This window comes from Ascaphus truei, chromosome 9, assembly GCF_040206685.1.
Source record: "Ascaphus truei isolate aAscTru1 chromosome 9, aAscTru1.hap1, whole genome shotgun sequence".
Lineage (NCBI taxonomy): Eukaryota > Metazoa > Chordata > Amphibia > Anura > Ascaphidae > Ascaphus > Ascaphus truei.
Window position 1 is genome coordinate 18806471 of NC_134491.1, and position 14984 is coordinate 18821454.

Sequence of the window (14984 nt, forward strand, 5' to 3'; positions counted from 1 at the left end):
TGGTCAGGATATCCCTGCTTGAGCCACCTGTGCTGAAGCAGGGACTGATTGAGCCACCTCAACTTCACCTGTGCTGAAGGCTGGGATATCCTTAAAACCTGACCTGTTGGTGGCCCTTGAGGATTGGAGCTGGCCACCCCTGTACTAGGACAAGAGGTGGGGTGGGGAGGCTCAGGATAAATATGAGGGAGTCGTTCTTTACAAAATGGCAGGTGGTTCATGGGAAAGGCGGTACAAGCTCATACAGTAAAGGTGCTTGTAGATCCGAAATACTGCATATATAGATAAGAAGCAAAAAGTGGTGCCCTGCGAGTGCTCATTTGCATGTCATTACCCAGAATCCTTGGCTGCAGTGAAAGCACTGTATTTTGTATGGGATAGGGCAGGTTCGGGGACCTGTCTGAGAAGTGTGTTCTTTATCCTATGAAAAGAAATTGAGGGATCAAGTGGGGTCTGAGGCTTCATAGCTAATAATGTAACCAAGTGGTCAAAATATATATAAATACATACATACACAAAAATCAGGCACTCTCGGGCCTAATAAAATGAGGTTTATGTTTGTAGTTTGGGTTGCGTTTCGCTAATAAGTTAATGGCACACCACACAAAGAAATCATTGACTGCCTTTGCAATGTCAGTGGGGTTTGTCAGAGTAATATCCTCCTTAGTGATATTACTTGGTTGTTGATGGCTAGAAGGCTGAAATATATTGTTGATAACCTTCCAGAAGTTAGCTGGGTTTTATGTATTCTGGTGAAGATTGTCAGAGTAATATTGTGCTTTTGCATGCCTTGTTTGCCTTGTGCGCGTATTCCACAGGCATCTAGTTATTAAGATCCTTGGTAGTGCCAGTTACATTGTAGCTTTTCCACAAGGCACCCCTGAAATGGTTGAGTGCTATAAGGTCAGTTTTAACCCACGGAAGGTGGCCCCCCCGTACTCTTATTCTGCGTAGTGGAGCATGGGTATCACAGAGTTTTAAGAACACAGATTGGAAATAGTCGAGCGCAGAATCAAGGTCGTTAATTAAGTCGATTCTATACCAAGGGCAGCTGGTAAGGTCAGCAAGAAACTGTTGTGGGTTAAAGTTTCTAAATGTTCTAGTGAGTAGAACTATAGGGCTTGATTGGGGCGATTTAATTTTCCTTACACAGTACACTATTGCATGGTCAGGAAGGATGCCAGAGGATTGGATTCTGATGATCAAATTATAATGTAATTAGAGAGAACAATATGTAAACACCTGTGAATATTAGTGCAATGAAAAATAGAAAATGTAAACACACACTGGAATAGAGATTAGGATACGACTGCATAATACCTATTTTGATAGACCTATTTCTATTTGTAGAGATACCCATCACATCATTTTTGTTGAGGCTAGTAAGGATAAACATGTATGATTAGACTCTGTAGGAAAGAGATGTGATTTGGCTACAAGGAGTCACGGAAGTTTCAGCTGTAAAGAGTGAGTTTGAATTGGCAATATTATTGGGAGGTTTGTGACCTCTTGCTCCTTGATTTTAAGCTCACCCTCCCCTCTTTAATAGGCAGGTCCTGATATACCTGTGATGACCAGTGTATCGCGAGACTTCTTCCTCCGGTAGAGAGGTAAAGAGACCGTGTGCAGTCAGTGTAGGACCTGCAGTGAAGGGTTAACCGTGACGTGGTTACCGGCATATAATGCTTTGGCCAAAGGATTAACTAGTGACCCTTACGTGTGAGAAGAATAACATCGTATTTAACTTAATCATTTGTCATGTCGGATGTTGCATTGGGGTTTTTTTGTCTTGTGTAATATTCTAGCAAATAAAAATACCGCTTGTGAGCACATTCACTTGTCTCAGACAGGTCTGCAACCCTGCCTTTCCCCATTATCTCCTAGCATACAATGCTTCTGCTGCAGCCAGGGATTCTGGGTAATGACATGGAAATGAGCACACAGTGTCTCCTTTTACTTCATACTCATTTTAATATGTAATATTCTAGATGAGACAAGTTATTTTAATATGATAGAGGCTATTCGAAGAAATAGGGATTATTTTGTATATATAGACGATCTATAAAGGATAGGCCTAGAGCTTCCTTATATAACAGGAGCGTCCATACAGTACCTACCCACTTTGTGTATGTGGAAATCGTATTGTGATCCGCCATGTTCTCTGGTTAGCCTTCTCCATACTGTAGGTTGCATTAACTAGATTTCTTAGTTAGGCAGATGTTTTCAGATTAAAGTATATTAAAAAAAATTACATCCCAGAAAAGGTTATTCATTCATACCAGTGGTAGATGGTATATCCAGTAAGCTTCCCATTGAAGAAGCAGTTTCTATTACCTCCTCTCTCAGGACTTGCCACTTGATCTAACATAAACAAAATCATAGTTTGCGCTGTACAAAGTGTCCCACACGTGGGGATTCTATTCTACCGAGTCTGATGTCCGATTTGTGTACATAGCAAGTACAGATCTCCTATATATGAAGAGAAGAGAGAAGCTCTCCAGAGAACAGATGGAAATGTACAAGACGACATTGACGACAATGGATGTTTTGGTCAGCCAGTGAGACCTTTGTGAGGATACGAATGTGCACTCCTAACATTGCTTATATACCTAAAAGTGATGAAACGCCTGTGAAGTTGGGATAATCGCGCTGTTTTACTGGTCTTGACGTTTGTCCAACATGTAGTTTGCCACAAGGGCATTTAAGTGCATAAAGCAGGGGCGCTCAACTCCAGTCCTCAAGACCCTAAAACAGGTCAGGTTTTAAGGATATCCCAGCTTCAGAATACAGTGGCTCAATTAGTCCCAGCTTCAGCACAGGTGCCTGAATCAATCCCTGCTTCAGCACAGGTGGCTCAATCTGTGTCTCAGTCTTTGACTGAGCCACCTGTGCTAAAGCTGGGATATCCTTAAAACCTGACCTGTTGGGGAGTCTTGAGGACGGGAGTTGAGCGCCCGTGATATAGACCACCCAGGCACTATCCATCACATGTAAAAAACCTTTGTTTGATCTCCTTTCTACTGGGCGGGCGAGTGAATGTCTCCACTTTCACAATCCCATTGCAGTGGCAACAACGTACACAAGGAAAGGTGCCAGTCTTATTTGTTCATCTTGTCTGTTTCATTTGGCTGACTATCTATAGCCGCTTTTATTAAAAGATCGCCTATATTTTTTGCCCTATTATAGGAGAATAAAGGAGGTTGTGGAAAAAGATGGCGTAAGGGAGGTATCTTTGTATAGGTTCTGCCAGTATTTGTGAATGTTAGTTTTCACACGAGTGGACATGCTACAATTTGTGGGTACATACGATATTCTGCCTCTGGTTCTCTTTTCTTTTTTAGGTTAGTAGGGAATTTCTAGGTAGTTTAGCTACTTTTTTTTTATTTACATGAGTCTACTTTTGGGATTCTTTTTCTTATCCTGTCTTTGAATTTCATTATCCTTTTATCTGCGTTGATTTCTCGTCATTGCTGGATGTCCTTCGGGTTCGGATCAGCTGACTGTACGGGCGTCCCGTTCTTGCGTTTCATGGAGGATCGCAGTCTGCTTTTAATAGGTTGTTAGGGTTTGTATCTTTGCTGTAGAAATCTCCATCCTTCTGTACAAGCACAGCTAAAAAGTGTATTTCCTTAAAATCGGATATAAGGGGGTCGGCACTTGATGGTGTAGGGCAGGGTTTCCCAAACTTTTTTTTCCGTGACCCGGTTATTTTTTAACTTCTCCTTCGTGACCCACTAAAAATGTTATCGCCTATACTGGCCTATAGGGCCTGCACAGACACACACACACAGCCACTGATGCACACACACACACGCAGCCACTGACAGACACGCAGCCACTGACACACACGCAGCCACACAGAGACACTGCTACACACATGCACACACACTGATACAGACACTGCTACACACACACACACACACACACACACACACACACACACACACAAACACACACACACACACAGACACTGATACACACAGACACTGATACACACACACACACACACACACAGACACTGATACACACACACACACAGACACTGATACACACACACACACAGACACTGATACACACACACACACACAGACACTGATACACACACACACACACAGACACTGATACACACACACACACACACACACTGATACACACACACACACACACACACACACACACACACACACACACAGACACTGATACACACACACACACAGAGACACTGATACACACACACACAGACACTGATACACACACACACACACAGACACTGATACACACACACACACAGACACTGATACACACACACACACACACACACTGATACACACACACACACAGCCACTGATACACACACACACACAGCCACTGATACACACACACACTGATAATGATACACACACACACTGATACACACACTGATACTGATACACACACACACTGATACTGATACACACACACACTGATACTGATACACACACTGGGTGGGTGGGTGGGAGGAGGGGGCCAGGGACTGGGTGGGTGGGTGGGAGGAGGGGGCAGGGGACACTTGGGTGGGTGGGAGGAGGGGGCCAGGGACACTTGGGTGGGAGGCAGTGACTGGGTGGGTGACAGTGACTGGGTGGGTGGGAGAGAGTCACTGGGTGACAGTGACTGGGTGGGGTGACTTACCTTGCCGCCGGACGCTTTCCCCTGCTGCCCCCGATACCCCCTGCTGCCCGGGATGGGAGGTGGGCTTGGGGGCACGGGAGATGGGCTCGGAGGGGGTGCCATGGGAGGTGAGCTCGGGAAGCTGGCCGCGGAGGGAAGCAGGCCGCAGTAGGAGCTTATACTTCCCCCTCCGTCCCACGTAACGTGCGGGCCGCAGAGGAGCTGGTACTTCCTCCTCCGTCCCACGTTGGGAGCGGGGGGGGGGGAGGAAGGGAGCGGTCCCTGCGTATGCGCGCGGGACCGCGGGGGGAATCGCCGCCATTTTTTTAACTTGAGCGGGGGGGGGGGAGGGGGAGACGGGAGACACCGCGCGGCCAGCCTCGCTGCGACCCGGCAATTTTGGTGCCATTGCCCGGTGCCCGGGTCGCGACCCACCATTTGGGAAACGCTGGTGTAGGGTATTTAAGGTTGAATGTACACTTTTTTACATTATTTACCTGATGAAGGGAGACTACCTATGAAATGTGTGAGCTTCTTACTGTCTACTTAAATAAAATATTAAATCTTAAATTGATTCCTGACTAAGAGTCTGTGGCCGAGGAGAAATCTCCCTCTCTCTCTCCCCTCTTTCCCCCTCTCATTTATTTATAATCTTAAATGGAATGAACTCTGCCTTTGCTGTATATAAAATCTCTTCTCTCTTTGTCGGGTTTCGATGAAGTACAAAGCGAGTAAGTTAGCAGGTGAATACTTTCTTAACCATACCTGCAGCCTCAGCAGGCCTTAACCATGGAAACATTACTCCAAAGGAGGCAGTCATGTTTTTAATGATTAACCTGAATATGCAGAATACTGTTGGGGTCCTATAACGGCTTTCCGAATGATCCATGCAAAATAGTTTCTTGCAACAACCGTTTCCATGTTAATGCGAATAACATAACGTGGAAATCAAGGAGATGTTTAATCTTTGACGATACAAACTAACTTAAAATAAATGTGTTCTATTTCATGCAAGTTGCTGATTGTCCTGTACTAATTATATCTGAAATCGCTTCAGAAACCTTACAATTCACTTCATAAATTGTCTGCTAGGATGAGATGGCACACAGGACAGCTGGAAATATGCTCCAGTTCTAAGTCCGCATAGATCTGCTTGCCTTTTTTTGTACATTTCTAAATATACTGCATGCCTCTGTACGTTTGAAACCCGTATTTTCTCCACTTTACAAAAATTAACTCGTCTGTGTCTGTCTCTTTCTCTCTCCCTCCCCTCCCCCCTCTCCCTCTCTCCCCCCCTCCCTCCCTCTCTCCCCCCTCCCTCCCTCTCTCCCCCCTCCCTCCCTCACCTCCCCTCTCTCCCCCCCTCCCTCCCTTCCCCCCCTCCCTCTCTCCCTCCCTCTTTCCCTCCCTCCTTCTCCCTCTCTCTCTCTCCCCCTCCTTCTCCCTCCTCCCTCCCTCTCCCTCCTTCCCTCTCTGTCTCTCCCCCTCTCCCTCCCTCTCTCCCTCTCTCTCTTTCCCCCTCTCCACCCTCTCTCTCTCTCTACCCCCCTATCTCCCTCTCTCTCTTCCCCCTTTCTGTCTCTCTCTCTTCCCCCTCTCTCTTCTCCCGCTCTGAGAGAACATGTTCAGTTTACATGCATACAGGAAAAGATTTTTTTTTAAAAAAGCATCACGTTTCATTATTTTCCCCATGTTATCAACGTAATATTACATGAACACCGTGGTGTGGGGAGAGTTAGGGCAGTGAATGTCAGATTGAGTTCCGATTCCCCTTATAGGATTTTGGGGAATCCCGGTGAGTGTCTCTTCAGAGGATTATGTACAGAGGAGAGACTTGTTACAGTGGTCTAAGGCAGAGAGGCTCAAGTCCAGTCCTCCCCTAAACCTCCCCAACAGGACAGATTTTCAGGCTATCCCTGCTTCAGCACAGGTGACTCAATCAGAGGCTCAGTCTTTGACTGAGCCTCTGATTGAGCCACCTGAGCTGAATCTGGGATATTCTAAAAACCTGACCTGTTGGGGGGCTTCAGGACTGGAGTTGAGCACCCCTGGCCAAGGGGAAAGAATTTAAGACGATCAAAAGGATGCTCTGCAGTAGAAAGGGAAAATGATGTCCCTGTTGTCTTTCTTTAGGTACCCACACTATGAATTTATTAGTGATAACTCCATCTCCTGGTCAGCCGGTCTGCATAACCGATACACTGAAAACTCGCTCCGCGGCGTGATCCTGGACATCCACTTCTTATCGCAAGCCGACTTCCTCGTCTGTACGTTCTCCTCTCAGGTAAGTTAGAAAGATGTCACCGTGTCATGTGCCCGGACAGGGGCAGGTCCCCGTAGCGGACAAACGACCTTTTAAGGGTTAAGCAATATCCGTTAAAATACAATGTTCACTTCTTTGCTTCTTGTATAAAATGTAATACTTTTTGAAGTGAAACTTCTTTAGTGGCACCTCATTCCTAATGGGACAAAAATGGATTGTGGGGATAGAAAATGAAACGGATGTGACGTCACAGTGCTGGCAGATGAGGCCAGGCTGTGTTCTGGCAAATCATGCTCCTAACCATCTTTGCTCCCCCCCAAACGGTCCCCCCCACCCGCTCAACATTTACTCGCCGCCGCAGCTCCTAACGAGCTCTGCTCCCCCCACCCGCTCACATGCGGCGGTAGCGCCGCCGGCGTCGCTACCCCTCAAAATTTAATTGCCGCCACTCCCTGCTGACCTCCCTCGGCCGAATCATGGAACGGGGGGGGGGGGGGGCCACAGCACCATCAGAAGGGGATCGCTGCAGCGCTCCCCTCGAAGCCAGCTCCCGCTGACGATGACGCGCTGCCCCCCTTCCCCCGCCGACACTGCCTCTGCCCATGCAGCACTTCCGGAGGGGGAGGGGGCCTTTATTAAGGTATCTGCTCGGTGCGGCCGCGTCTCGCCGGGGGGGGGGAGGGGAGGAGAGAATCAAACAGAGCCGCCGCGGGTCCGCAGCTCTGCCTGTCTGTGAGAGAGGGGGGGGGGGGGGAGGAGAGAATCAGGCAGAGCCGCCGCGGGTCCGCAGCTCTGCCTGTCTGTGAGGGGGGGGGAGGAGAGTCTCAGGCAGAGCCGCCGCGGGTCCGCAGCTCTGCCTGTCTGTGAGAGGGGGGGGGGGGAGGAGAGACTCAGGCAGAGCCGCCGCGGGGTCCGCAGCTCTGCCTGACTGTGAAAGGGGGGGGGGGGAGGAGAGACTCAGGCAGAGCCGCCGCGGGTCCGCAGCTCTGCCTGTCTGAGGGGGGGGGGGGGAGGAGAGTCTCAGGCAGAGCCGCCGCGGGTCCGCAGCTCTGCCTGTCTGTGAGGGGGGGGGGGGGGGGAGAGACTCAGGCAGAGCCGCCGCGGGTCCGCAGCTCTGCCTGACTGTGAAAGGGGGGGGGGGGGGGAGGAGAGACTCAGGCAGAGCCGCCGCGGGTCCGCAGCTCTGCCTGACTGTGAAAGGGGGGGGGGGGGGGAGGAGAGACTCAGGCAGAGCCGCCGCGGGTCCGCAGCTCTGCCTGTCTGTGAGAGGGGGGGGGGGTGTGAGGGGAGGAGGAGAGTCTCGGGCAGAGCCGCCGCGGGTCCGCAGCTCTGCCTGCCTGTGAGGGGGGGGGGGGCGGGTGTGAGGGGGGGAGGAGAGACAGAGCCACTGCGGGTCCGCAGCTCTGCCTGCCTTTGAGGGGGGGAGGGAGTCAGGAGAGAGGGGGCAGGACACAGAAAGAGAGACACACATACACTGACAGACACACACACACACATACATATATATACACACACACACACACACACACACTGACTGACACACATACACACACACTGACTGACACACACACACTGACTGACACACACACACACACACACACACACACTGACTGACACACATAGACACACACACTGACTGACACATATACACACACACACACACACACACACACACATACACACACACACACACACTGAATGACACACATACACACACACACACACACACACACACACACTGACTTACACATATACACACACACACACACACACACTGACTGACACACACACTAACTGACACACATATGCACGCACACTGACTGACACACATACACTCACTGACTGACACACATACACTCACTGACTGACACATACACTCACTGACTGACACACATACACTCACTGACTGACACACATACACTCACTGACTGACACACATACACTCACTGACTGACACACATACACACACTGACTGACACACATACACACACTGACCGACACAGAGAGACATTCACACAACACAGAGAGAGAGAGACATACACTGACACACAGACACACACACACACACACACATTGACTGACACACACACACACACATTGACTGACACACACACACACACACACACTGACTGACACACATGCAAACACTGACTGACACACATGCAAACACTGACTGACACACATGCACACACTGACTGACACACATGCACACACTGACACACACACATGCACACACTGACACACACACACTGACTGACACACATACACACACTGACTGACACACATACATAATCTCTGACTGACACACATACATACACAAACATACATACATACTCTCTGACACAAATACATACTCTCTGACTGACACACATACATACTCTCTGACCGACACACATACATACTCACTGACTGACACATACACTGACTGACACGTGTGCCGAGCACGCGCGTTATAAGTCAATTTCTGTGACAAAAGTCAAAGAAGTTTCACTTACTATGCGCGTGCACAGCACACACAGCTTCTTTTTTTCTTCAGGTTTTATACTGGTGGTATCTGATAATTATGGTTGTTCCTCAGTATTTATTTTTAAACTAAATATGCTGCCATCGTTGGCCAAAGCCTATCACGATTAGGAGTAATTCTGGGTCAAGTTTACATGATTACAAGAGTCTGCCAAATTTGTGACAAGATTGGAGAAATACAGCTCAACCCCGTTATAACGCGATCTGTTACAACGCGGATCCGCTTATAACGCGATGCAAGCGTGGCTCCCAATTATTGGTGTCTTAAATACTTTATTGTACAATGCATACAATTGTACATGATTTCTAACGCGATCCGCTTATAGCGCGATGTGATTCTTTGGACCCCAAGCACAGCGTTATAACGGGGTTGAGCTGTACTTCAAGTCAGAGGTGGCCAACTACAGTCCTCAAGGGCCACCAACAGGTCAGGTTTTCAAGGGTATCCCTGCTTCAGCACAGGTGGCTGTCAAAGACCCAGAAAAACTGACCTGTTGGTGGCCCTTGAGGACTGGAGTTGGCCACCCCTGCTTTAAGGAATTTGGTAACGTGGCCATTAAAAACGGTAACGTAACTATGCTACTTCCATTAATTCACTTTGGCCCTAGGAGACACTTTCCCATTCAATCAGATGAATACTCTGTTTGGTACTGATTGATTCTTTAATCTTTATCTTTGCACTGTGTTTAGTTTTTGTATAAAACATTTTATATCTGTTCTGTATTATCCTAGCTGCCCTGTTAATAGGCTAAGCCTATAGCTCTTAATCCAATAAACACACACACACACACACTGCTTAAAGGACAAGCCATGATTTGGAAGCTGCAGATGATAAATACATTTTCATTCATCTGAGATAATTGAAGGGCTTTGCAAAAGGTTAATTGATTTGTGCTGAAATGGTTGTCAATTACTTGCTGCCATTCCTTTGTTTGAACCTTGGGAACAATTATGGCGCTCTGGTAGCTTTTGGGGCGTTTAAAACCGGTATAATTTCCCAGACACATATATTGAATTTGCTGTAAATTACCATCGGGTATGTGTACAGCACATAAAAATATTTCATTTGTAAGCACAGTGACAGGTCTGCAAATCTGCCTTTCCCCATTATCTCTTAGCATGCAGTGCTTCCACTGCAAGCAAAGGATTCTGGGTAATGACCTGCAAATGAGCACACAGGGACACTTTTTGCTTCTCCTTTTTAACATGGACAAATCCTATAAGCTTACGCCTGCCACATTATGCTAGGTCCCCGCTACCTGCTTGCGCGCGCGCTATGGCGTGCTCTGCAGGGACAAGAACAGCCCCTCAGTGGGGCCGGGCCCGCTACCTACCTTGGCTGCCGTGCTGCGCTGTCAGATTTTTCTGAAGACAGTAAAAGTGTCTTCAGAACTGGCGAGAGAGCGCTGGCCACGCCCGCCCCCCTTTCCCCCCCCCCCCCCCCCCGGCGGTTCAGCCAATGAGGGCTAACCTGCCGGGTGACGTCATGGCCACGCGCCCGTCACGCCCCCTCCCCCCCCCGTCTTTCTCACTGCCGGCCGGGGCTCACAGCTGCACGCGTCGCCAGCCTGGCAGGCGGGCGTGCAGCGCCGGGGCCGTAGCATTACACAGTATTAACAGGTACGTAAAACCCCCAACAAACATTTATTTATTTTTTAACAATTTTTTTTTAGGATTTATAAGAGGTTTTTTTTTTTTAACATGGTCTTTAAAATGCCAATAAACACATTAAGATGAAATAATCTTTGTCGTAAATATACGTTTGATTGCTTTTTCTATAAAGAAAATCAGTTAATACTGTACTATGCAAGCGATATACATGGTCATATGATTAAATATTGAATGTGTTTATTCACCTGTTGATGTTGCGCAGTATTAAATAATATATACAGATAGTATATATTTTAGTATATCTGTTTACCATATCAAAATAATTTTAAAATACTTGTCCAATTTAAAAAAAAAATAAAGATTAAAAGGTGGCCGCTTTGATAGGTAAAATAAACATGTCTTAGATCGGGGGTGCGCAATATTTCCCCCCTGCGCCCCCACCCCTCCCTCCTTACCTTGGCTCCGGCGTTCTGCCGTCACGTTGCCATGGCAACGCGGCGTCACGTAACACGTCTCCAGAAGCCGTCTGTAACTTGTAAATGTTAAATATTTCTACTGTAGGTGTCAGATGTGGGTTAAAAAAGTGTAAATTACACATATGTGACTCCTTAAACAGGTCACTGGAAATAATAAATTTTGTTTCTAGGAGGGATTTAACTCTTAAAAGCATCAATCCCCCCCAGAAGCCTTCATAGTTTAACTCATGTAATGTTCTTATCTTTCCCCAGAGCATGTCCTGCTCTTTAAAAAAAAAAAAAAAAAAAAACAGTGTTACTAGTGAGAAAAATCACAGTTTTCTTAATCTCTTGCTTCCGAGGTTACCATGGTAACCATTAGCCGCCTCTGGGCAAAGCTTCACTTTAACCTCCTGGACACTTAATATTTCAAACGCTTCTATCGCCCGTACAAAGTGTGGGATTAAAAACCATCTGTGGGAAAGGGCAGGAAGACAGATCTTAAGAGGTAAACAAAAATAATAAAAAGTCATGCAAAAAAAAGTCAATCAATAATTTAAGCTTATTCCCTGGAAGAATTACAGGAGCGGCCAACTCAGGCCTCAATGGCCACCAGGTGGTCAGGATATCCCTGCTTGAGCCACCTGTGCTGAAGCAGGAACTGATTGAGTCACCCGTGCTGAAGCTGGGACTGATTGAGCCACCTGTGCTGAAGCTGGGACTGATTGAGCCACCCGTGCTGAAGCTGGGACTGATTGAGCCACCCGTGCTGAAGCTGGGACTGATTGAGCCACCCGTGCTGAAGCTGGGACTGATTGAGCCACCCGTGCACCTCAGGGAGGTGCATGAAGAAGGGGCCCTGAGATGGCTCTGGAACGTTGGATACCTGTGGATATGGGTTAAAAACCTTTTTTTTTTTATCTCCCTGCAGCGCTGTCTCCCCTTCCCTGGTCATTTGATTTTGGTGAAGTATTTTTTTTTATACTATTTATGACGTGTGCACCAATTGTGAGGTAATTGTAAAACAAAAGGGAGGGCGCACGCTCCATAGTGTGAGTATATGAAATATTTAATTAGACCAAAAGCTAAAAACATTGCACACTCAAACTCCGAAAAGGTAATACGCGTCTGAGATGATCATATTCTGCCGCTGGAACCTTCGGACTGGATCCCACCGGGGTCTCGATCCTCTTGTATTTGTTCGTTTCCATCACGGGTTGACGGCGCAACCCAAAACAAGGTCCTCCGAGAACTCCAGCACTGCAAAACCCGTTCCACTTCTTCGTCAGCAGGATCACGTGTATATATACAGAAGAAAACTTCCCTACACGTTTTGTCGCGGAAATGGCGACTTCCTCGGGGTAGAACAGGGATGGACTAGCACGCTCGAAATAGTCCTTGGTAACATAGAAAGGAATTAACCCTTCATATTGAAATCCATATAGCGCCCACAGCAAAGGAAAAACATATAAATGTTTCTAATACACAATGAAAAACGGAAACAATATGAAAGAATACCAGCATAGGAAAATCTATAGCAATAGTAAGCAGGTAACATAGAGACACTGCACATAGTACTAGAATGGTGAATGCAGATTACCTTCAAAATGCCAACAATACAAATTCAGATTTGTATATTGCATTATTTAACCAAATGGATATCTATAGGGAATCCAATAACTAAGAATCCCTCATAGAATATATAAAAGAAGTGCATATTTAAAGTGAACGATTCAACCATAAAACAATTGATCAATAACTAGTTCATATCTAAAATGAGAGAATAACAATGTCAAAGCGATATACATAGTCCCCATAACCCAAGCATTCAATACCAATCATTACAAATGATGTTTGTATGCATACGTAATGTAAACACATATAACATGTATACATAAACATACAAAATGTACACACTGAAAGAACAACCATTAAATGAGATATGGGTACTAGTGTCTGCGGACTCATTTAGCCCCTTTTGGAGAGAGGGTACCCAAATTGTGAATCCAAAATATCTCTTCCCCCCCGCCCGTCCAATGCATTCATATAGATATATCTATATTGATTATACCCCTAAATATCACTAGTGTTTTGGCGCTGTTTCCCATTTTGTTTTATGTATATACCGTATTCCACTGTGGAAAGAAAAATTGTCATGTTTTCCATTCCAACATAATTTAACTGCACTTGAATGGTGTCTTCCACCAACCTAGCTGAACTGAAGCACAACACCAGTCTTACCATGTATATCACACCGTAACACGTTTCATGGTGTAATTATTCAGGGTTAACACTTGCACTGCCAGTTGGGCAGGCACCGTTTCCCTTGGCCCACTATATACATATGCAGTGGCGAGGAACAGTTTGTGAACCCCAATGATAATTCCGGAAGTTCCATAGTATTTCTTGAATCAAACCCAGTCTTTCCGAGAGGGCAGAGGGGTTAACTTAAGAGGGGCAGGATTGGGCTTCTCATAAGAGAGGGCTGGAGGGTAACTAGAAGCGAGAGGCAGATACGGATGAGGGCAAGAAACAAGACCAGTCAAGGGGTTAGTCGGACAACCGGGAGCAGCGCTATCTCCTCCCATGGTGTTATCTTAAGTGTTTGTATGTCTAGAGATTGAGATGTGATAATTAAACATAAATACATTATACAAATGCTTGTCATACCTGTTGAAAACCTTAATAAAATTGAAGTTAAAAAAAAACAACAAAAAAAAAACAGTCTTTCCTTAAATATCCAATAGGGTTTATATTAACCAATTCCATGATTGTAAGAATTAGACAAATAATGAGTAGTTAAGAGTCATGGTATGTGTAAAAGTAAGTGAAACCCTGGTTTTGTCAGCTAACTTAAAGATGATCATTAGAATCAGGTGTTTAAATAATCAGGTAGATCTTCAGGTGTGAGGTTTGGGAGGCCCCACCCTATATGAGGGTCAGAAACTTTGAGTTTGGTCTTCACCATACAGGTGTGTGGAAAAAAGTCATGTCACAATCAAAAGAAATCTATGAAAATTTCTGAACTCAGAAAAGCAATTATTGATGCAGTCTAGAAAGAGTTGCAAAGGATTTGGGGCTCCACCTATCCACTGTCAGTCTACAAATGCAGAAAGTTCAAGACCACAGTCACTCTAAACAGGAGCGGTGGTCCTATCAAAATCTCTCGAAGAAAAAACCAGCAAATCATCCAGGAAGTCACAAAGAACCCCAGAGTAACATCCTAGGATCTTACAGGCCACTCTCGTCTTGACTAATGCGAGTGTTCATGACTCAACTATCAGAAAAAGACTGAACAAGAATGGTGTTCACGAAAGGACAGCCAGGAGGAAACCACTGCACTCTAAAAATAAACATTGCCGCCCATCTGAAGTTCACCAAAGAGCACATAGATGATCCACAAAACTTCTAGAACAATGGTCTCAATGAGAAACATTATATTTGGTGAAAACCAAACACTGCATTTGCACACAAGAACCTCA

The 14984-nt window shown here is 46.2% G+C and overlaps 1 protein-coding gene across 9 annotated transcripts in view; it reads left to right on the top strand.

The window, feature by feature from the left end:
- FUT8 (fucosyltransferase 8) overlaps positions 1-14984 on the top strand; it is a 133259-nt gene that overhangs the window by 107091 nt on the left and 11184 nt on the right. For all 9 annotated transcript variants that reach the window (XM_075613534.1, XM_075613528.1, XM_075613532.1 and 6 more), the window contains one exon: positions 6784-6934. In XM_075613534.1, coding sequence (XP_075469649.1) covers positions 6784-6934 — 151 coding nt within the window. The remainder of the gene's footprint in view (positions 1-6783; positions 6935-14984) is intronic.